We start from the raw sequence: 23,321 nt of genomic DNA, 5'->3' as shown, positions 1-23,321 counted from the left end.
GCCTCAGCAGAGAGTCACGTCAGCTCAGTGATTCTCTGAGCTCTGTGTGGCTCTCCATCCCACTCCCTGTGCTCCATTTGTAGAGGTTGTTTCTGTTCTGTAAGGTGAAGTAGGCTCACTGTGGCACATTGCTCTGTTTGTGTCTGCAAAGCCCTTCACAGTGCTCATCCCCTCATCCCCATTCCAGGGAGCACGTTGTCACCAGCAGCTTGAGTAAGTATACTCTTCAGTCCCTCCATCCTGTCATGAGCAGACACACTAAACGCACCTGACCCAGGCCTGCCATTTCAGAACCCATAAGTTTTGCCATGAAAGGCTCTACGACCTATGGATGTGGCCCGCTAATGCCCTTTGCATGCCTGAGCCAGTGTTGCTCAAAGTGCAGCCTGAGGAACCAAGCCACAGTCCTGGAAAGGGGTTCTGTGGCCCAGTAAGTTTGAGAGTCCCTACGTACTCAGCCCTATCTTGGAGACACACAGTGCATGTTTTGGTTAGGGCTGCGACCTCTGTGTCGCAGTCCCTTCCGGTACCATTCACACCTACAGGTAGCAGAGCCCTTTTATTTTGTAATTTCTGTTAAATGAGGAGAAACTTTTTCTAGAACAATATTGAGAGTTGACAGTTTGTTGAGTACTCATTCTCCTTAAAGATTCAGTTCTACATGCTTTCAATGAGTTATTTCCTGTCAATATCACTATAAAGCAGGCACTCTTACAGATAAGGCAACCAGCCACAGAGATCCTAAGGAACTTATCCAAGGTCACACAGCTAGCAAATGACAGAGCAGGGACCTGAACCAAAGCACTGAATCCATTCTGCTTACTTCCTCCACAGCAGGGTCAGAAGCAAGATGGGGCAGAGAAAGAAGCAATGTTTAGATTTGGGGGGGTCTATGGCTTCCCCATTATGTCACCCCATTAGAGCTATGCGAGTTTGGCTTAGGTAGCCAAGGGAGGATCCGTGGTTTCTTTCTGCATTTGCCTCACAACTGTTATTTCTCCAGGGATGTTTAGAAACATTGAAAAAAGAATGGAACAATATCAGTGGCCTGTGGCTGTAGGGAAACGTGGCCTGTTTCATTACTTTTCAGCCAGCTGGGATCTTTGGTTACAAGCGAAGGTTATTTGATTTAGTTTTCACTTTTAAAATGAGTGGATTTTTTTTTTCTTTCTGTAGCATCTTCCTCTTGACAGTGACCTCTCCCTGGGAAATCTTCCTGATATCATCCAACTCTTAAATGCTCTTTTCTAGTTTCCCTCTCTCCATCTCTCCACCCCTGATTCTTTTCCTCCTTTTCGGTTTTGTCCTTTTAAATGTACACGTCTGCACGTCTGCCTGACGCAGCACCTCTGTCTCCCCAGCGGCCGTAGGGGTGACCAGGCAGAAATCAAAGGAACTCAGTCGCAAACAAAGTCAACAGCTGGAGCTTCTGGAAAGCGAACTCCGGAAGGAGATCCGCGATGGTGAGTCCAAAATTTTATTCGTAGAAAAACAAGCCTATTTTACTCGTATTTTAATTTTCACCCTTACACGGCGGCCGCAGTAGTGAGAACTGTTTGTGTAATAGAAGACCAGAAAACAGCAGGGCCTGGGCCTGGCTTTGTGTTTTATTTTAGCTCTTCTCTGCAGCCAACCAAGTAATTATCTATTGTTTCTTCTTTAATGAAAATCAAGGTCATACTCCGTGTTAGACAAAACAGCAGAAGATCTTATCCATTGTTTGTGGAGTTAAAATATTACTCTTGGGATTCTGTTTTGCAGGCTTTGCTGAGCTGCAGATGGATAAATTGGATGTGGTTGATAGTTTTGGAACTGTTCCCTTCCTTGACTACAAACATTTTGCTCTGAGAACTTTCTTCCCTGAGGTAAAGAAGCATTGATCATATTCCTAAGGCTGAGTCTTGAATAATAATGAAGGTGTTTGCTTTTCCGAGGCAGCTGTAGATAATACACTTGGTTCAAAAATCTAGGCTTAAGTTGGAGCAGAGCAGGAAGCCAGATAATTATTAATTGCATTGATCAGGGTCAAAAGCATCGATGGGTCACTGGTGATTAGTCTTTGTCCAGGAACAAAAACCTAGTAGGGCTGGAAGTTCAAAGGGATGATTTTTTTTTTTTTTGCTTTATTTTACTACCAGTTTAGCACTGAATTGGTAGCAGGGAAGTGAGCCAATTCATTTAGAAATCAATAAATTGTGGGGCTGGCCAATTTGTTGTGTTTATGTGCTTGACTTCCATTGCAGCTACTAGATTATTCACTATTACTTCTCAATTGGAAGTGAGGAGTACGCTCAGCCAAAAGGAAGAAAAGCAGACATGGATGGAGTTTGGGTTGTGGATAAAACAGGCATTTTAGCAATGTTTATGCTTGTCTTGGGCAGTTTTTCTTCAGCTGACCCATTTGTATTATGCTTGTTGAGTAGAAACAGCAACACGAAATGATTAATTGTTGTAGAACTCAGAAGAGTAGTCTACTTAGCCTTTTGGGTTTTGGGTCTCACCTCTGTTCAGACACCTCCATTTCCTCACCCACTCACTCAGCCTTCTTCATTTACCCTCCCAAGACTTTGGCGAGGTCCTCACTCATCCTCTGTATCATCACCTCCACGTCTGGATGCCCCAGTTCCGCCATCTTGCTTTTATTTTCTGGTCCGGAACTGGTGACCCAACCACAGAGACCCAACCTCTGGAACCCGTCAGCACTCATGTTTCAGTCTAGACTTCTAAGCAAAGCCAGAAATCTCTCCAGGTCAAAGGAGAGTTTGTATCACCTTACCAGAAGTTTGTCAGCTACCTTTGGCTAGAAGCCTAGAGTTCAGAAACCCAGACACATGCACTAAGCAGTTTCCAGCTTCTCCATAATTCTAGAAGTGGACACCATGATGTGCGATGCTGTGTCTGGAGGTTGGGATACCTCCATAAAACACCCACATGTTTTTGGAGCCAACCCTTAGTACTGTAAATCAAGAAGGCTATAAATAAGATTTCAACTTTTTGTACTTGAATTTTTTTTTTTTATCTTATCCTCCAAGATGACTGGGCACCAAGATTTGCCATTTGCTGCCTCATCCATTTCTATGGCAGTACTCTGCTCAAGCAGGGGAGTGCAAGTCCCTGAATTCAGATGACTTCGCAGGGCCTCAGCAAAGGTTGCAACTTGAGTCCGATTTCCCAGCAATCTGAGATCCCCATTAAGAATTTAATAGCAATAAAATAACAGAGATTTCGACCATCAACAGGAGTACTGTGTGGGCTTTTACAGTTAATGATTGCCCCTGAGTGCTGAATAGAATAATCTGTGGCCCGAAAAAAAGAAATCTTCCTATCTTCTAAATTCAGTAATCAAGAGCAAGACAGAGTGACCAGGGTAAAGGAACACTGTTACAAGCTGAATGTCTCAAAAAAGAAAAGAAAAGAAAAAAATCCCAGCAACAGTGCTGCATGACTTTGGAGATGAGAAATAGTTGAAAGGGGACAACTGATTTAACTCCAAATTATGTGTAATCTTGAAAGGCACCTGGGAAAAACCATAAAAATTGAAGTCAGAAGGATCATTAAAAGAGAGGACATGGGAGAAACAAGCATTAATTTGTCACAAGAAAACCTGAGTCAAAATTGAATTTATAATAATTAAGAAAGGAGAGAGAGAACAGGGAAACATTATATTAGGATAACGCCACTTGAAATGCACCCCAGGCTGCAGATAAGTCCTCATATTAATTAGGCGCTTTGCTGATTGATCAGGAGCCAAAGCCCCTAGGCCTGGAGCTTGGGTGTTAGAAAGACTTGACTGATTGACACCTACAGACAGCAGTAGGCAGAACGCAAGGGAAACAGGTGCCCAGGCAGCCACAGCTCCCTGGTTCTTTGCCCTGCCTGTTGATTTTGGCTTTGATTGCTTTGCTTCTGATAGCAACTCTTCTTTGATTTGCCAAAAATAGGGGAAGAAATAAGGATATGCAGAAGCTCTACCCTCCTGGAAAAAGGGGAATCCCAATGGAAGGAGGAAGGCCTAGAATGCAGCCATCCAGGTCAAGAGTCAACCTGGTTATATTTAAGGTCAAGAGTCAATCTGGTTAGCGGAGCATAGAGGCCCACGCCAATAATCCTAGCAGCTTGAGAGGCTGAGGCAGGAGGATTGAGAGAGAGTTTAAAGTCAGCCACAGCAACTTAGCAAGGCCCTTAGCAACTTAGTGAGACCTTGTCTCCTAAATCAAAAATAAAAAGGGCTGGGGATGTGGCTCAGTGGTTAATGCTCCTGGGTTTAATTCCTGGTACCCAAAACTATATAAAAAAAAATTTTTTTTAAAGAGTCAACCTGTTTAAACTGCCCATTTATGTGAAATTGATTCAACAGGAAAACAGTAGAGACTAGAAAATGAAATCCAGGATCAGTTCTTTTTTTTTTTTTTTTTTTGTTATGGTTTAGTTTTTGGTTTTGCTTCTTGCTTTTTTCTCCCCCCTTTTTTTCTGAGGAAAATATGACCACAGGGGGTGGGAGAGAGAAGAAAAAGAAAACTGAATGTTTGAGTTTATGTTCCATTAAGTTGATTCATTTAAAGTGATACTCAGCATGCTTTTAAATTTTAATTATTGATTGCACTAAGATTTATGATACATTTTTAAAAACTCAAAAGTTTATGTTTAGGAGCTCTGTAGCATAGTACATAAAAATATATTTCAAAACCAATGGGATAAGAGCATCATCACCTAGTTTGCCAAATTCAGGATTTCAGAGGACACCACTAGCTGACATGGATCATTTCATTTCCACACTAAGCCAGCAAGGTGGGAGCCTTGATCGTCCCCATTTTACATATGAGGAAACTCAGGTGCAGAGAGGTTAAGTAACTTGTCCAAAGTCATGTGACCTGTATGAGATAAAACCAGGACTGGGCCCCAGGTAGTTTGGCTCCAGTAGCTACACTTTTAACACCCCTCCTACCTGCTTCCCAGTGACAATGTGTACCCAGACAGCAGATGCTACTTAGCTTAGACTTGTGAAAATTTACCGGCATCATTTAGTGTGTATCCTTGGAAGGTAAATGCTTGAGGAGTGGTCTGACATTTGCATAATCTTCTTCCAACACCACTTCTTTAACTTTCGAGTCCATTCTTTCAAAATGCAAGATGATACTTTCATCCACCAAAAAATGGGACTCACGTGCAATGACTGTTACTCTTCTTAGAGGCTTTCGGATTCTTTGGTGTTTCTTGAGAGCTGAATAATAATTATTTATTATGTATTAGAGGTTTTGTAGCAAGCATATGCCCGGGGGCTCTTCAGATTAGCAAATAGCATCTCTACTTTATTAAAACGGACTTGGTATTATAACAAAAATACACTATTCATTTCCTTTGGATGTTATGAATAATAAAAGTATCTCCTTCCTCTCAGTCAGGTGGCTTCACACACATCTTCACCGAAGATATGCATGTAAGTCTCTAAGTTTTCATTTTTAGCCCAGTGACTGCCTGACTTTCATAGTGTTATCATCAACATTATCATCTCCATTATTATTGCTTTGAATTTTTATTGTGGGTTTTTTGGATCATGAATTCAATATTAAATAATTCATTGTCTTGGAAAACCCATTGTGGAATCTACTTTCTAACTTTAAACGTTCAAGTATATTATTATATTATATTATATTCTTTGGTGTTTTTTTTTCTTCGTTTCCCCCCCCACCCCCAGAATAGAGATGCCAACGACAAGAATGAAAGTCTCACAGCTTTGGATGCCCTGATCTGTAATAAAAGTTTCCTGGTGACTGTCATCCATACACTAGAAAAGCAGAAGAACTTCTCAGTAAAGGACAGGTATTAGTCAATTCTTTTCTATTTTGAAAGCCCCTTAAGCAGAGTTGATAAAAACCTGAGCCCCTTATTTCACTTCCAAACCACTTCTGAACCTGGACACACTCTTCCAGAGGCCTTCTGTGGGAGCCCTTAGCAGCAGGGTGTCTGCAGTCCCATCACACCATCCCAACACATATTTTATTTTGAAGACACACATGCACACAACAACCCCCTCCAAACCCTGAAAAACCCCTCCACTGAGAAAACAAATTCTCAATCAGAAAAGCAGAAGTATTCTTTTTAATTTTTTTTTAAAAAAAAACCCTAAACATTTGGGAAAGGATTCACTTCTTATTACCACTCTAGTTTAAGTGCTAAAAACATAGAAAATGTCCTAAAGTTGGTTTTATGACAAAAAGATAGTAGTGGTCAGAAACTACATATTAAAACAATATGGCACCCGAGAAGAAGCACCCCCTTGCCCAGTAAGCATCCTTGGAAGCCACTATGAGTGTCCACCCAAGCCAGGAACTGGTGGTTAATGGGGGCTCTGTTTTTATACAGGTGTCTGTTTGCCTCCTTCTTAACCATTGCTCTGCAAACCAAGCTGGTCTACCTGACCAGCATCCTGGAGGTGCTGACCAGGGACTTGATGGAGCAGTCCAGTAACATGCAGCCTAAACTCATGCTAAGGCGCACAGAGTCTGTGGTTGAAAAACTTCTCACAAACTGGATGTCCGTCTGCCTTTCTGGTTTTCTTCGGGTAAGTGCCGTATCCTCAGCAGTGTCAGAGGTAAGACAATAGGCAGTTATTTTTAGTAGATACGGATGTCTTTGCCTGAGAAAGTCTTGAATGCACCATAGTGTCAGCATTTAACCACATTCCATCCTGGTCCTTACTGGGAGCAGACAGAGGGGGAAATAAAAATCACTTTCTCTGTAACTGGCCTATGCAATTGTGATTCATTTAGGATTTTCTCAGGTAAGATTATCCAATGAGCTCACCTTCCCAGCTTTAACACCCAGGGCCCCGCCTGCCCATTTAAGAAAATGTACTGGGAAGAGGAAATAATTCAGGCATTGACAAAAACACTGTCTTCAGATCCTCTGGAGCATTTTAGAAGTACCATTACCTACCAATACACCATGAGCTAATGACAGCCGATTCTTCCCAGCCATTCCACGTTAAAGAAGTCCCCAAAGAGCCTCCTCCCTCTAGAGTTCACTGTCTTGGAGTGATTGACTGAACGTGGTTGCAATTTAATTGAATCTGAAAATCTTTTCACAAGCAAACTTTCCATAGATTCCACGGTTAGTAGAGTGGGCTGGTGGGCTTGATCTGAATCTAGACTTTACCACTTACTTGTTGTGTAACCAGTAGAATTGGAGAAAAGATGACTATTTTGGGACTGTTTTGAAGCACAGATGAGAAGATGTATGCAATCCCTTAGTACTGAGCAAGCATTCCATAAGTGCCGGCCATTATTATTATAAAATATTAATATGAAAATAAAGGTATGCCTTGAACTCAATCTTTCTTTGGCCCTCTGAGGACCCCGGTACAGAAGGTTCTTATCCTTCTTTAGTTTTACCAGCCATCCAGATTCCAGAAAAACTGCATAATTGTGTATTTGCAGCTAGTTTCAAAATCTAATTAAACTCTGAATAAGATACACTGCTCTGCCACAGGTTTTAACAGTGCTACTTAAGTTTAGATCCAAAAGCAGCACTTTAAATAGACTGTGCTTAGTTTAATGTTTAATGCAATCTTAGAGTAGATGCACAATTTTTTTAAATTTTTTTTTTTTTTACCGACTCCTTCTTCTCCTGAGGCAATGCCCGTTTATTAAGATTAATGAAATCTGCCTTCTTTTCTGTTTACTTGGTATAAATCATCATATGCTTTGGGGAGGTGTCAAGTGGTTATTTTGGGTGTGAATATTTTTTGCTTCCCACTATTCTTGTTTCAGCCAAAACTGCTGCTGATCAGAGGCGGGGAGTCTCTCGCCCGGTTCCCTGGTCTTGGTCTTCAGAGGGCATCTCCTGCCCCCCAGAGTTCCGCTAAACCCAAGGCTCATGGGCTGGCCCAGTAATCCCCGCTTTTCATAAGCTCCTGGGGTGATCCTGTGTGCCCATATTTGAGAACTCCTGAGGGAGCAGAAAGCACTGGACTGGGGGTCTTGTTAGAAGCAATGAGGCTAGCAGGGTGCCTGGGCCAGCTCTTTCCATCCGGGCATCCCTTTTCTCTGCACACCAAGAGGGGTGTGGTCATTGGTTTTAAATTCCCTAAATTCCCCTCCAGCGCTGTCTTCTGGGATCTTGTGATGCTTACTCTGCGCTCTCAAAGGCTGCTTTGGGGCTGGAAAGGGGTGAGGTATTCAGAAAATCTGGGCTTCCAGCCCAAGCGGCCCCTTTGAGCAAAGCATTCTGGGTCAGGATTTCTCGGTGCTGATTCAAGAGTGCGCGGGGAGCACCTGGGAGTGGGAGGCTCAGCTCCCCAGAGGAAGTGGCATCAGGCCAGTCGGTGATACTTGATACTTTCGCTTTCAGTGGAATAATTCCTTCTGGAGGGGGGGCTGCAGAGCCATCTCAACCAGGCGCCAGGGGGTTGTGGGCCATTGATGGCCCTGGGCATCCCACCCGGCTCCACAGATGTCCAGTGGGCAGCACTAGCTCCACCAGCGCCAGGTAGTTTCCTCCTCCAAAACGCTAAGGACTGGTGGGGAAAACAATTGGTGGCTGCCATTTATTAGCGTGCCAAGCATCATAGAGCTTTGCTCACCTTTTCTCATGTAATCCCCTCACAGTCCTGTGAGGCAAGTGCCCTTCTGATCATGTTGCATTTGGGACAAATGAGGCACACAGAAGAGGTGGCACTCTCTCGGGTCCTGCTGTTGGTGTGGAACAGCATCAGAGGCTAGACCTCTTAGCCACCCCACTGTGTGCTGAGAAGAGAGTCAGCCCTGGTCTGCTTGCGTGCCTAAGCCTAGCCCCTGCGGGAGGGGAGTCAGTCCCCAGCAGGTGTGATTCACCTAGAGCTTGTGTTCAGGGGTGAGAAAGAAACCTCATGGCCCTCTGGTTCCCTAAACTGACCACGCAGCAGAATCCCCCACCCCACCCCTGGAAAGGTTTGAAAACTATGGATGCCTGTGTCTCCTCTCCAGAAAGGAGAGGAGATGAGTGTTTGGGCAAAGTCTTAGAGGAAATGAATTGGCTTGTGGTCCAGGGAAAGGAATAACCCAGACTACTAATGTGGGGCCCAGAGGGCCCAGGCATCTGAATTTCTACTAGTGCCCCAAGGGATTCTGGTGATGACTAGCCAGGTTTAGAACCTTGAATGTGGGCAGCAGCCTAATCCCAGATGTCACTAACTCAGTGTGGTTAGTCTGAAGGATCCTGACCAGAGGACCCTGGAGTCAGTAGCTGTCCCTTCACACGGTCCAGGAGACCCAGCCCCCCATCCAGTCTCTGGGCATGCCTGGTCCCCTGCACGGAGGTGCTCAGCCCCATCTCTGATCTGCTCTGGAGGAAGAGAGAAGTTTGGCTCTGGGTTTGTGGTCAGGACATTACCCAAGGGGGTGGGGAGAAAGAGCAGAGAACAGTGAATTTGTGAACCACCAAATAAAGGAAGTTTCTCATGAGCGTTAGAGATCATATTCGGTCCCGCCTTGGAAACATTCCATCTCTTCCCTGCACTGAAGAAGCAACTCAAGGTTGTTTCTGTAGGGGAGACCGAGGGGGTGAAGGGAGCCCAATGGAGGGTGGAACATGGGAGGAGGACAGTGGCAGAAGGGGCAAGAGGAAGACTCAGGGCTGGGAAGGGCAAATGTGCTTGCAGTTAAGGATAAAGGAAGGGATAGGATGCGAGGAGGTCCCCAGGAGACTTCAAAGAGCTCATAAGTAATTTACCTGTTCAAGAGAAAGCATGTGAAAGTCAGTGGGATCGTTTGAGAACTGGGCATGATGGCTGTAAAGCTTGACTTTTGTAAACTGGTGCTTCCAGCCATAGCCACGTGGCTGCTTTTTATCTTCTCTAAGGCACTTTGACTTCCTGGCCCCGTCACAGTTCTTCCTCCCCCATGTATCAGCTGACTACCAGTGGATCATAGAAGGTTTATTATTTAGCAAACACTCTCTAGCTGACCTAGGGCTACATGCCTTGGGAGGATGCCGTGGAAGCAGAACACAGCCTGTGGCTTGAGCTGCTCAGAGTCCTTCCCAACAGAGAGTAGCTACCTGTTTGAGGTATTTTAGGAACAGCCTGGAGGAGGCAGCTCCCCATCCAGGAAAAAGAGCATATGGCAGAAGTTTGGAATCAGAAACCATCAGGACAGGGCTGAGTGTTTGGGCAAAGTCTTAGAGGAAATGAATTGGCTTGTGGTCCAGGGAAAGGAATAACCCAGACTACCTCTGTGGCTCAGTAGAAGCATAGGTTGGGATTGTGAGGAGGTGTCCTGGGACAGCCAGGGACAGGCCTGGCACATGGGGAGGAGACAAGGCTGCAGACAGTTTAACTGAAGGTCAGTGCCCTCGTGAAAAGCTGTTCACACACATACACACACACACACACACACACACACACACACACACACACACAAAAGAAATCATAAAAAACCCTCCTTGGCAAATGTATTAATGTTCATATATTCATCCTTATTACCAAGGCTAATTATTGTGCATTTTTTAAAATGTCATTTATTTTTGGTTTGCTAAAAGCAGTTAAATAAAAATGTAAACACAGGTTAATCTCAACATCTACTGACTGTTCCTTGGCAGTAACCCACTGGTGAGCATGGTCTACCATGTATGCACTTAAACTCATGGAAACAGAATTACAGGGGTGTGCTGGTGCAAATGGATGCACGCATGTGCAAATGCGCATATGCACCGGGGAAGGAGAGGAGGCGGTTTCCTGGGTTTTGCTCTCAATCCCAAATGAAGCAATATGTATTTTCTTGGGAGTTTCTTGTTGATTGTTAGAAAACACTGCCTCCTGTCTCTTGTCGTATTGCCATAAATTGAAACTTTAATTCTTTGGAAAGTACAGTGGCTTCCACAGAAAACTAACTGTTGCTTTTGCATCTTTTCCAAGGAGACTGTTGGTGAACCATTCTATTTGCTGGTGACGACTCTGAACCAGAAAATCAACAAGGGTCCAGTAGATGTAATCACTTGCAAAGCGCTGTACACCCTTAATGAAGACTGGCTGCTGTGGCAAGTTCCCGAATTCAGTACTGTGGTATGTTTGCCATAAAGCACTGTATCCAGACTCAGAAGTCCTGGCTGGGAAACAGGGTGGGTGTAGAAGCGGGGTGGGTCACTCAAAATGAACTGACACCCTTTATGACAGGCAGCCTCATACGTTTAGTTAATTAAAAGCAGTAGTTGATAAAATATTAACACGTGTTCACATAATAGATTCTAATTACTCGGATTGGGTGAGAAAGCATTGTAATGATGCCTGGGGTACTCATCAATTTCCAAAGATTTTAATATCAGGATTGCTTATAGCTTTCAGCATCATCAAAGGAAATGCAAAGCACTCCCTATTCAGCACTTATAATTGCAATCAGAATTTCTCAAATGGCTCTGCTCTGGGAAGACAATGTGTGAAGATATATTTCAACCAAATTGAGGCCGTCTTATTTTAGAACGATAACACAAGACAAATTCCACTGCGTTCCCCATGCAACATGACGCCCTTACTTTATTTTCATGGATTAGTTACAAATGTTTGGTGTCATGCACTTAATGTACTGTGATCTCATAGATATTTTTAGAGGGACGCTGTAAATCACTGCAGGAGGATGACTGCCTGGCTGCCGAGGGTTTTACCCATCAGAGAATTTCCTTTTAACCCATTCCCACTCCACCCACTTGCTATCCTCCCTATAGAAGAGAGACCAAGCAGGGTCACATTCAAGAATTTCATAGAGGGAGTCCCGTGAGGGAACTGTCTCCACAATGACTTAAGAATTTTTAAGCTTTTCTGTTAATGTTGTCTTGGGAACGAGATTGCTGTGTTTTGGTTTGATCTTTGGCTTTATGGAGACTTGGCTTCTTTACCATCTCCTTTAGTGGGAAGGGAGGAAAAGATTACGCTGGGGTTTGGGCATTGCTCGCTAAGGAGCTGAGGCTCCTGTGGCTTCACTATGGATGGAGTCCTGTGCTGTCATCCTGGAAGAATTCACTCCCTAATTGGAGAAGACACCACATTGTTAAGACCTGGGCGATGATTATGTGCTCTGGTGGGCAAGGAGTCCATAGATCAGCTAGTTCCATCGCACCAGATGTAGCTCATTCCTCCATTAAAGATGGCACCCTGCTCCACTGCCATCTGAGAGGTGGGATGCAGAGCTAGAAGTCCACAATCTGCATCTGAGAGAGAATGCAGGGGTTCTCAAACTTTACCATGCATCATGCTCACCGAGAGAGCTTATTAGAGCTGGTTATCACCCCAAAGTCTCTGCTTCAGTGGGTCTAGAATGTGGCCTGGGAACCTGCATTTCTAATGAGCTACCTGATGTTGCAATGTTGCGTTGAGAACTAGTGTTATAGAGGTTAAGAGAGTGTGGTCTCTGGAAGCAGGCAGGTTTGAACCCTGCCACTGGCTACCTATGTGACACTGGGCAAGTCTCAAACCTCTTTGTGCCTCAGTCTCCCCATGTGCAAGACAAACATAACAGTCATGGCACCTGCCTATCACATGGGGCCATTATGGGGATTAAGAGAGCCTCCTTGTGTAAGGCACTTAGAATATCACCAGGCATATAAGTGCTCTGTAGAACTTTATTCATCTTAATCCAGGTCTCATTCAACATGTCAGAAACACAGATTAAATCTAGAAGTGCCTGGACCTTCCATCAGGATTGGAGATTGGGCCCAGGAATGGATATATTTTTAATCTCTTTAGATAATTCTGACATGTGTCCAGTGTGGAGAACAAAAGACTAGCTTTGTATCAGGGCCTGAGGACTCTTGTTGATCCTGGTTTTGTCTGCAAACCCAGGCTCTTTGTCCTAACCTAGAAGATGCTCCTGCTTTTACTTTGAAACGTTTTCAGAAGCCCTTAGTTGTCTGTGAGAGCTCGGATATGGTTTGTTGCCACCAAACTCACATTGAAATTGAAGCATAAGGGTACTGCTAGCCGCCAGGGCCTTCAGGGCTAAGTAGGCCATGAGTGGGGTGGAGGTAGTCCCGTGGGAGTGGGTCGTTATCATGGGTGGCTCTCTGGGCTGCTTTCTTCTCCCCCTTGGTGAGCAGCCCTTGACCCTCACCAGAAGCCGATAGATGCTGGCACTATGCTCTTGGACTTCCAAAACTGTGAGCTACTTTAGCCTCTTTCCTTCAGAAACCACCCAGCCTCCGGTGAAGCTGGCATTTTGTTATAACAGAAAACAGACCAAGAGGGTCCCCAAAGAGAACTGTTTACATGTGAATGGAGGTGGGGGAACCCAGCAGTATTTCACTTTCATGAAAACATTGAAACTTGACAGGAAGGAGAGGGAAGGAAGGGGGGTACTGGGGGAAGAAGTCAGATGCCTGAAGCAACTTTTGAGGTTGGAGTCCTTTTTAATGCTTTACATCTGAATACTTCTTCTGCCTTTCATTTTGAAATATTATTTATTTCACAGTCAATTAAGACCATGTGTTTCTGATTTGTTAGCACTCAACTCATCAAAACGTTACTTGATGTTGAAGAAATTCATGTTGACTCTTAAAAAAAAAAACCTTTTTTTTTTCCCTCCCTCTCACGGCCCCAGGGGAAAAGGTGAATGGAAAATTAAATCTACATTGCTTCCTCTTCAAATTTGGATTTGCCGGGTGGTTAGTTGAGACTGGAAAAGAGGGGGGGGCCACTTGTTTCCAGGGGCCTTTCCTTTAAGAATGGTTTTTAAATCTCTTTTATTGGACCTGTCCCAATGTCTCTTTCATGGTGGGTGATTATACTAGAAGCCCAAGAGAGGGCACATGATCCCGTCTAAGCTCTTGTGACAAAACGTTAGCAGAAGGTCAATATAAAAAATTTAAGGTTTTTCATTTCCTTTCAGGCAAGTTCCCCCAGCCTGAACCATCGTATTTCTAATTTTCTTCCTTCCTCCCTCCCCTTCCATTTCCCACTTCACTTCTCCCCCCCCCCCAGGCTATACACCCAGCGGTTTTAAAGTCTTGCTTTGCTAAATTTGCCAGAGGTGGTTTATGTAATTGAAAACAAGGTGTGGTGAACAAACTCTCTGTGTGTGTGTGTGTGTGTGTGTGTGTGTGTGTGTGTGTGTGTGAGAGAGAGAGAGAGAGAGAGAGAGAGAGAGAGAGAGAGAGAGAGAGAGATTCTTTCAAGGAAAGGAAAGTCAGAGAAAAAATGGAGAGCAGCCATATGAGCAACTTGAAATGGCAGAGCCTGGTGCCATGGCAGGGACACCTTTGAGAACAAGCCCCGAACCCCCATTTGACTACATGCTCAGAAACACAGCATCTCGTATAACAACCTAAAAGTTAGGTTTCACACCTCTAAGATTAGGATGTGTTCTCCCTGAGGTGTGGGGTGTTTTCTAGAACATAAAGCCATCCTGCCAACTTCTTATACGTGAAATCATTATACTAACAAATGGGCCCTGGGAAGTCATGCTTTGTTCCTTACGTCCTAGGTGGAAAACTCCTGTGGAAATTTCCTCAGTCTGAGCCAAGAGCTATAAAGCCACTGTTCCTCTTATACTAAGAGCTACTGGCTATCCGGGTGCCCCAGGCAAGCCCAGTGAGGCCAAGATCAGCTTGCTCCCAGGGCTAGCAGCTGGGGAAAGCTTGTCTGCACACAGGACCCTAGTCTTCCTTTAATATCCAGGAATTTAGGTTCAGACAAGGAGAATAGGAACAAGTCCTGTTGCTCTGCTGTTTTTCTCCCACTGCAAAATTATAGGCCCACTAGATTCTGTCGTGGTGCCTCTCAGGCCTTTCCTCCCCTGCTCTGTGTCGAGCATGATTTCATTACAGATCACATGCAACTCTGGAGGAGCTAGCAAAAGCTTGAGGATCTCAGTTCCAGGAACATGTACCCACATGGGAGAAAGGACATTTGCCTCACTTTCAAGAGGAGATGAGAAAAACCAATAACTCGTAGCAGGCGTGCTGAATTAGCAAGAGGAGGTTGACTTGTAATCAAAGTTAAGCGAGCAATGGTTTTTTGAACTCTTAAACCCAGGAAATGAGCTTGCCAATCTGCTGTACCGGAGAGATAGCATCTTGGCACCCTGGGAAACAGGGTTCTGACAAACATATTATTGCACTCATTCTCATATCTATAAGAACGTCTTTAAGATTATTAGAAATTCTTGGGGCTGGGATGGGGCTGGGACTCAGTGGCAGAGCACTTGCCTAGCATTGGTGAGGCACTCACTGGGTTCGATCCTCAGCAACACATAAAAAAATATATAAATAAAATAAAGTTATTTTATTAAAGAAATTCTTGAGAAAGCACAGGTACCCACCTGCACAAATCTTAGTGCCTCCATTATGATTTTTTGAAAGTTTATGCCGGGCCCACACCAATCCTGTCTTTTCCCCCAGCGGTTACCATTTTGGGACAATCATGTTTAATGAAATATTTCATATATAACAGCACTGGCCACCTCAAGCAGGAGTGTCATCTATGGGCTTCTTCACCCCAGCTCCTTCTGTTCCATTTAGATTGTCCTTGCAGAAGATCCATTATCCCCATAATTAAACAACCCACTGTCCCGATTAAGTCATTCTCTGTTACTTCAATTACATCCCATTGTTCATTAAATCCTGATGTTTGCACTTCAGCAATCTTGTTTTTAATACTCCTAGCATTTGTGGAGAAACAGTGAAGTTAATTAACAATTCTTGAGATTTTTTTTTTCTTTTTCTTTCTACCATACTGCATATCATTTCCATTATGACTTGCAATAATACTGAAACCATTACTAACTTCATAGTTAGTGTTCTGAGCTTCCTGATCAAAGAGTGAAACCATTTTTTATAATCATGTTAGGTAAGTCATTCCCTAGTTGATGGCAAGCCGTGGAAAATGAAAAATTAACTTTAAATGGGTGCATTAAATGGCTTTCCTCTCCATATTCTTTCTTCTCACGTCTGTAATCTTGAAATTAGAAAATAATTTAGTTATCTGAGTACAAAAGTATTTAATTTTCTTCTCTGTGGCTCCATTGTGATTCTATTATTTCATTATTAGAATCTTTATTTATATTTATACAATTCAGAGAATGGTAACTTTTATCACAAATGATGATGGAGGTAAAAAGCGTTTTCTAGATTTGTCTTTTAGGCATGTAAGTCAGTCTTCCCTTGGAAGATACTGTTTTTTGTTTTGTTTTTTTTTTAATTTTTTATTTTTTTATTGGTTGTTCACAACATTACAAAGTACGGGATAGGAAAGGTAGCAGAATACAACAATTACTAATTGGGCATTATGTAAAATTGTGGATGTATAACCGACGTGATTCTGCAATCTGCATTTGGGGTAAAATTGGGAGTTCATAACCCACTTCAATCTAATGTATGAAATATGATATGTCAAGAAGATACTGTTATCTATAGCAGGAATCAGCAAACAACAGCCTGGGGCCAAATGTGGTCTCCTGATTCTTAAATAAAGTTTTATTGGAACACAGTCACGCCCATTCATTTCCTTATTATCTATGGCTGCTCCCCTGCTACAGGGACAGAATTGAGTAGTTGCAACAGAGACCATATGAGCCTCTAAGCTTTAAATATTAACTATCTGGCCCTTTTCAGAAAGTGCATAGGCCCTTAATCTAGGGCTTGACATAATAAAAAGTAGAATCCTCCATCCCACCAATCCCAAAGGATTGGTCTCTTTGCTCTCCTTCTGGGGACACAGAAATGGAAATGAAACTTATGGAGCTCTCTGCAAAGAAAAAAACAGAAAATATCAAAATCAATTATTTTGAGCTAAATCAAAGAGACCACTCAGGAGATAGGCATGTGGTCATAGTTCTGCTTCATTCTAGGATGTACATAATGCTTGCAAATAACAGAAAAATTACTAAGAGAAACTTAAATGTGAAGAGTTTTTCTCTAACTTGTTTCTTTGACATGGAAAAGGGCCCCCTTTCACCCCCATGCCCACTTCTGATGTCAGGGCAGCAGAATCCTTGGATCCAGGGAGTTGTGGCCTGTCTGTCTTTGGTGGGGAGAGGAGAAGGAGTGTTGAGTAAGGAGGGGGGTTGGGTAGACCCCGTTTTTAAGGGGTTGATAGCCAGGATGTCCCAGGGCCACTGATGCCAGCTTGGAAAATCTTAGAGACTTTTCTGAGTTTGGTATAAGAATCAGACCTTTTTCTCTTGACTTTCATTTGGCCCTGGAATGAAATTAGAAATATATTTTATAGGTTTTATTTAATGAAAGCAATTATTGCTCTAAGACCTTTTACGATGAAGTTGCTGGTTTGTAATAAATTCTTTGACAATTACTTTCTGGGTATTATAAGGCATTCTAGCAAATACACATAGGCTTCCTGCCCTTCCTCACCAAGAATGTAGTAAAAAGAACCAGTAAAGCAACCGGGTCATTCTCCCCCCAGGAAAATGTCACTCCACCTCAGATTCAGCCTCTGGGCTCCTGCAGCCTTATTTTCTCTGTTTCCTCAATACCCAGAACTGCCGGGAGGTATTAGGGACCATGGGGGGAGACCACTCAGGAGATAGGCATGTGGTCATAGGTCCAAGTGCCCAGGGGCTGGGGCCAAAGCGGTGGGTGGGCTTGGAGTTTTGCAGCCCTGGGTCTGAATCTGGCACAGGCCACATGTCTGTGTGACCTTGGGGAAACCACCTACGTTTCTCTCTGTTGGTTTTCTCATCAGTAAACAATCAATGATGGAACCCCACCCTGTATAGCTGTTATGAGATCAGGAAAGAATATATAGAACATGTTCAGCCACCCAGCCTGTTTTTCTTGTCACCTGTAAAGTACACCAAGCAGAAGTGTCCCTTCCGCATTCCTTTTGGTTGGTTAGTTATTGACGACGGGTGATGCTGGGAATTGATTAGCCTGCTCCACCGTGGTGGAAAACATTTCTTAAATGCCTGTGTCTATGTTATTTAAAATGTTACGTGTAACTCCCATGGCTGGGCATCTACAACCAGTGGCAGATCGTGGCTGGCTGGACAGATGTGGACAAGCAAGAAGAGTGATCATCCTGAACAGGTACCCAGAAGAGGCTGGTTTGGGACGTGCTATAGAGGGACCAGGCCCTTCCAGTGTCCCTGGCCGAGCACTTCCCAGATGGCCTTGCCCTTCTAATAACTCCTGGGTGCCTGGCCTGGTCCCTCACAGGGTGCAGTCCAGCTGCACAGAGCCGAGAGTGAGCGGCCTGAGGCATGAGCCACAGGGAAGCTGGTTTCTCTCACACGTGTGGTTGCGGGTGGCAGTCCTCGGTGGTGGTTCCCGTTCTGGATAACTTCATGGCCCCACCCACTTCTGTGAACCAATTTGCCTCGTGGTCCAAGGCACCTGCTTCCCAGCCTCCTTCCACATTGCCACAGCAGGACCTAAGCACAGCTGAGAAAAGGGGACAGACGGTCACCAGCTGTCTTTTAGGGAAGTTTCCCATGAGCTGTCACATAACACATCCATATATTGTCATTGGCCAGGACTTGGTCACATGGCCACAGACAGCAGCAGAGACAGGAAAATGATCATGAATTCTGCAAAATTGTCCATGGGGGTCACCTGAACCACAGGGGGTCTCCAGCCTCCTCTCCCAGGCATCCAGCCTGTCTCCTCTGGTAGCACTGACTGAGAACTTCTGGCAGGGTTCTGCTGCCCAGGGAGGGTGGGCACCTTGATTGGCCTTCCATCTTTGCAGCTGAGAGTCTGGACATGTCTTCCTTGTGCCCCCCACCAGCTCTATGATCTTCAACAAATTTCTAGACCTCACTGTGTCTCAGTTTCTCCATCTGTTAAATGAGCTAATAATAGTACCCACTTCATGAAGTTGTGAGGTACAAGAAGTCAGCAGATTCCTTCCCAGTGTGTGATGAGTGTTCGACAAGTGTCGGCTGTTATTACTAGAAATACGGAGCAGCCTTCTCTCCTTCTCCCTTATTTTTGCCTCTATAGGACTTCTCCCTCAGATGGCAGGTGGTGGTTTGGGGACAGCAAGCCTGGCCCTCCCTTCCACCCCAAAGGAGTGGGATTCTTTCTCTAGGCTTCCTGACCTGGTAGCCCAAGTTAGAGATGGAAGCTGATAGCCAGGGGTCTCCATGTCCAGACGCCTCCTTCTGGAGAGGTTCTGAAGACCCAATCCCAATCCCTTTTCCTTAGCCTTCCCAAGTTCTGTCCCCTGGAATACCTGCTCCAAGCTGGAGGTGATAGCTCTCCACGATACCAATCTTGAAAAACAGGATGGTGTCCTTGTTCCGCAGTGTTGAAGATTAAACACCCAGCAGAACCAAGGCAAGGGTAAAAAGTGAATTTGATTTAAGAGACAGAAAGTGGGGAGGGGGGTGGAGAGAGAGAGAGAGATTTCTCCAGAGAGGATGGGCCCTTTTAGCTGGTGCCCGTGGGAGAGGGTGTGTCCTGCCCCTTTATAGATTTGGGGTTTCCTTTGTAGCCCCAAGGGGTGATTGCTTGGGTTGGAAAGTGTAATTCTCCCCCTGCCAGGTGTTAGCAACTGGTTGATGGGGATGTGCTATCTACCCATTTCCTTTCCTTTGATAATCAGCTACCTGTCCTTTGCCCTGTCTCATCAGAACCCCTGAAACCCCCGGTCCATCCCTACCACGGTCTCCCTGGCAGGATTGGTTGTGTCCACCTCACAGTTCTCATCCGTTAGGACTCACCAGGCAGGAAGAGTGCCAGACTCAGCTTCCTGCTGTCATGCCCTGCACACAATAGGTGCAAAATAAGTAGGTGTGTGTGAATGAATTTGACAACCTCAGCATGGACAAAGTGAGTGCTGTTGGTTTGGGTACATTCAGCTGTGAGAGAAAATAGGTCAAATGACGCCTGAAATAGTAAGGATGCGGGGCTGTGCTCAGACAGTCTGCTGCTCAAGGCCGGTCCACATGCTGCCTCATGCATCACATCAACGCTCTGGGCCACTGTCTCTGCCCTTCCTCTTGAGCCTGCCCTCCTGCTCACAAGATGGCTGCCATAGCCCTGAGCACTACTCATCCCTTTTGTTTGAGTAGAAAACTTTTCCTTTTACCTGTTGTTGGCTGAGGAGCTTGGACACATGACCAGCTGCTGGTGGAGGAGAAAGGGGAGTGGACACAATGGCTTCCTGGTCTAGCTGGGGCCCCAGCTGTGGATACCTGGCTTTTATTAGCAGAGGAGGAGCGATGCCTGTTGGTTGACAGTCAACCTTTGTGTCACCTCAGCTTTGCTGATACTTTCGTGCAGAGGAAGTAGGGAGACCCAGAGCAGCTTCTCTCAACAGAGTGGCACCTTCCTGGGGAAAAGGCCAGTGTATATTTTAGAGCACTTAAGCCCTTGATGGGTATTAAACATGAGTCACCACACTGTAGATTTGCACCACACTTACTTTCATAAAACCTTCTGGTATTTTGAAAGGCAGAATCACCAGGTGTTTATTTAAGAACACGGAGCTCCAGTGCCTGGTTCTCTTGCTGGGGGACCTTGTGCAATTTATTTAACCTCTCTGTGCATGGGTCTGTCGCCTGCAAAATGAGAATAATAGCTGAGTCCACCTCAAGATTGTCCTGAGGTTAATGAATACATACTAACGTACACACACTCCCTGTCTTAAACAGTGCTCAGCACACACCAAGCACTCCTTCGTTTGCAGTCACCACTATCAGTATTATTATTAATTATTATTATTTTTGGTACTATGGGGGTGCTTAACCATTGAGCCACAACCCCAGCCCTTTTTATTTAAAAATTTTTAAATTTTTTTTTAATTCTAGTTGTAGATGGACACAATATCTTTGTTTAATTAATTTATTTTTATGTGGTGCTGAGGATTAAACCCAGTGCCTCACACATGCTAGGCAAATGCTCTACCAGTGAGCCACAACCCCAGCTCCCCAGCCCTCTCTTTTTTTTTAATATTTATTTTTTAGTTGTAGTTGGACCACCTTTATTTTATTTATTTATTTTTATGTGGTGCTGAGGATCGAACCCAGGTGCGAGGTGAGCAATCTGCCACTGAGCCACAACCCCAGCTCCGCAGCCCTCTTTTTATATTTTATTTTGAGATATTTGCTAAGTTGCTTAGGGCCTCATTAAGTTGCTGAGGCTGGCTTTGAATTTGTGATCCTCCTGCCTCAGCCTCCCAAGTTGCTGGGATCACAGGTGTGTAATGATCACATTCACCACTGTCATTATTTATCGATCCTATCACTCCTTCCAGATAAGAACGATGAGAATTTTAAGAGTAGAGAAGTTGGTGGCTTGCCTACACTCCAGGGGCTGGGAGGGAGCAGAGAATGGGCTGTGGCTGTGGAGGTAGGTGCCCGGCCAGCCCTCCCACCCTGCCCGACTTACTCAGCTGCTGGAGGCGCCTGGTGGCTGAGTATTGTCTCCTAGCTGCCTCCCAAACCTATCGTGAATGGTCCCAGAGAAGGCCCTTGAGACCTGTGCTTTAAGGTCTCAAGGGCCTGCAAACCTGACACCAGGGACTGGGAGAAGGTTCCAGGCCAGTGGGTTTGATGGGGGAGGAGCTGGAGGAGGCACTCCCACTGGGAAGTGCTCCCTTGGGGCCCAGAGGCTGAAGGTCGCCTGCTCCTGCCATTGAAGGAAGGCCCAGGGTGGGTTTTCCCAGCTGCAGGTGGAGGCATCAAGAGGCTCGGAGACCTGAGAGCCCCCAAATGCACATTTTAGGAAACTGCTGTTTGAGCAGTAAGTGTCAGCAGCATAAAAATGAATACAAATCAATTTGTGTCTGGCTTTGCTCTCAGAATTCCCTGTGGACTCTCTAAAATGCCATTTTACCTCTTTTCCACCCATCTAGCTGTGGAGGCAGTGGGAGATTTACATTATTTTACATTCAGTTAGGAATTTTTTTCCCCTCACGGTTATGTTTTTAAGAACATTTATTGCCTATAAAGAGGTGTTTTTGTTAAAGACAATAGAGCCCGTTAGGTAGTAACAGATTGTTATTTCGCAAATACCTATAAAACTATTACCTGAGCCAGGATCGTAGGGCTCTGATTAAAAGGTGCTTCCATTCATCTCTATCTTGGAAGCCCCTGTGGATGAGCGCTCACTGCCACCCTGGGATACCCCTGATGGAGATGCCACGTCGGGTGTGGACGCAGCCTCAGGCCTGGTGCTTATGTGCATTCTGCAGCCATGTATGTAGGACTCCAGCCGAGCACGCTGCCCACAGCCAGGTCTCAGACGGGAGGGTTCTCAGGCAGTTGCTGGGCCCCAGAGGAGCAAGGGCCGGGGTGCAAGAAGGGTCAACACCGTAGCCCAGGGTAGGATGGTGGCACCAACTCTATAGTTAGGCACATCAGGCTTGCTTCCTGGCTCTGTCACTTACTGGGTTTCCTGGAGCAAGCTACTTAGTCCTTCTGGGCCTTGCTTTTCTTACTCTCAAATGAGGGATCCTTGCTAGGATGCCGGGAGGATTCAAAGAGGTTTGCCCTGGGGTGTAGCTCAGAGATGGAAGGCAACCTTAGCATGCTCAAGGCTCTGGGTTTGTTCCCAGCACCAAAAGAAGAAAGAAAGAAAGGAAAAGGAAAATGTATGTCTTGAAATGTATTTGGCAGAGGTTTTGGCCACAATAAATATTGTTTAACAAAAAGGGGGGGAAGGGGGGGAGATGAGGGACAGGATGTGGATGTGAGGCTTCACCTCGTTAGATCCTTCTGGACAGTCTGCCCAGTGGTGTTCCCCTTGCCCAGCTTCTCCGCGTCTAGAGTTTTGTTTGTGAACTGAGAAGCAGTGAATCCTTTGCTGGTCTGTGGCTGAGCCAGAAAGTATGTTCTCTGAGAGCCGGCCAGAGCCCCTCTGCCCAAGTGTGGAGACCTGCCTGGCCCAGACTGAGTCAACCCGGGAGTTCAGGGTCCGCTCACACTGAGCCTTCGTCCCTGGGCCAGAACTGGACCCGGGTTTCCTCTTGTGTTATTATAAACAGGATGGTCGCGGCAGGTTTTTAAATCACCTGTCGAGTCCTTTGGGGGCATTTATAACAAAGTACCACAAACAAGGTGGCTCATAAACATCAGAAATGTGCTTTTCACCTTTCTGGAGGCTGAGAAGTCCAAGGTCAAGCAGTGTCAGATCCCGTGACTGGTGAGAGCCTGATATCTGGAGGATGTGCCTTCTCCCTCTTCATCCTTGTAAGCCCCTGAGAATTGGCTTCACCATGGTTACTGACTCCTCAAGGTCCCGTGACACTGGGCAGAATGAACCACCGAGCACTCAGACATGTGACTGGTAACGAGCAGCTGGGAGATGTGACTTAAGGACCACTGATGGGGACGTGAGGCCTCTGCCGTGCTGATGGTGGTTCTCAGGGGCACGTCTGCTCTTCGGTTGTTCCTGTGTTG

The 23,321-nt window shown here is 45.2% G+C and overlaps 1 protein-coding gene across 4 annotated transcripts in view; it reads left to right on the top strand.

Annotated features, from left to right (window-relative positions):
* The window catches only part of Plxnc1 (plexin C1), a 145,240-nt gene that overhangs the window by 93,451 nt on the left and 28,468 nt on the right, over nt 1-23,321 (top strand). For 3 of the 4 annotated variants that reach the window (XR_013440389.1, XM_005324463.2, XM_078052999.1), the window contains exons 16-21: nt 1,362-1,463; nt 1,762-1,865; nt 5,399-5,437; nt 5,696-5,820; nt 6,364-6,562; nt 10,892-11,038. Coding sequence is in view for 3 of the 4 variants with exons in the window: in XM_005324463.2 (XP_005324520.2) it covers nt 1,362-1,463; nt 1,762-1,865; nt 5,399-5,437; nt 5,696-5,820; nt 6,364-6,562; nt 10,892-11,038 (716 nt within the window). In the remaining variant the exon portion in view is untranslated. The remainder of the gene's footprint in view (nt 1-1,361; nt 1,464-1,761; nt 1,866-5,398; nt 5,438-5,695; nt 5,821-6,363; nt 6,563-10,891; nt 11,039-23,321) is intronic. The other variant, XM_078053000.1, reaches the window with a different exon arrangement.

This window comes from Ictidomys tridecemlineatus, chromosome 6 (genome assembly GCF_052094955.1).
Source record: "Ictidomys tridecemlineatus isolate mIctTri1 chromosome 6, mIctTri1.hap1, whole genome shotgun sequence".
NCBI lineage: Eukaryota > Metazoa > Chordata > Mammalia > Rodentia > Sciuridae > Ictidomys > Ictidomys tridecemlineatus.
The sequence above is the reverse complement of the archived record's forward strand: the minus strand, read 5'-3'. Positions and strand labels throughout refer to the sequence as shown.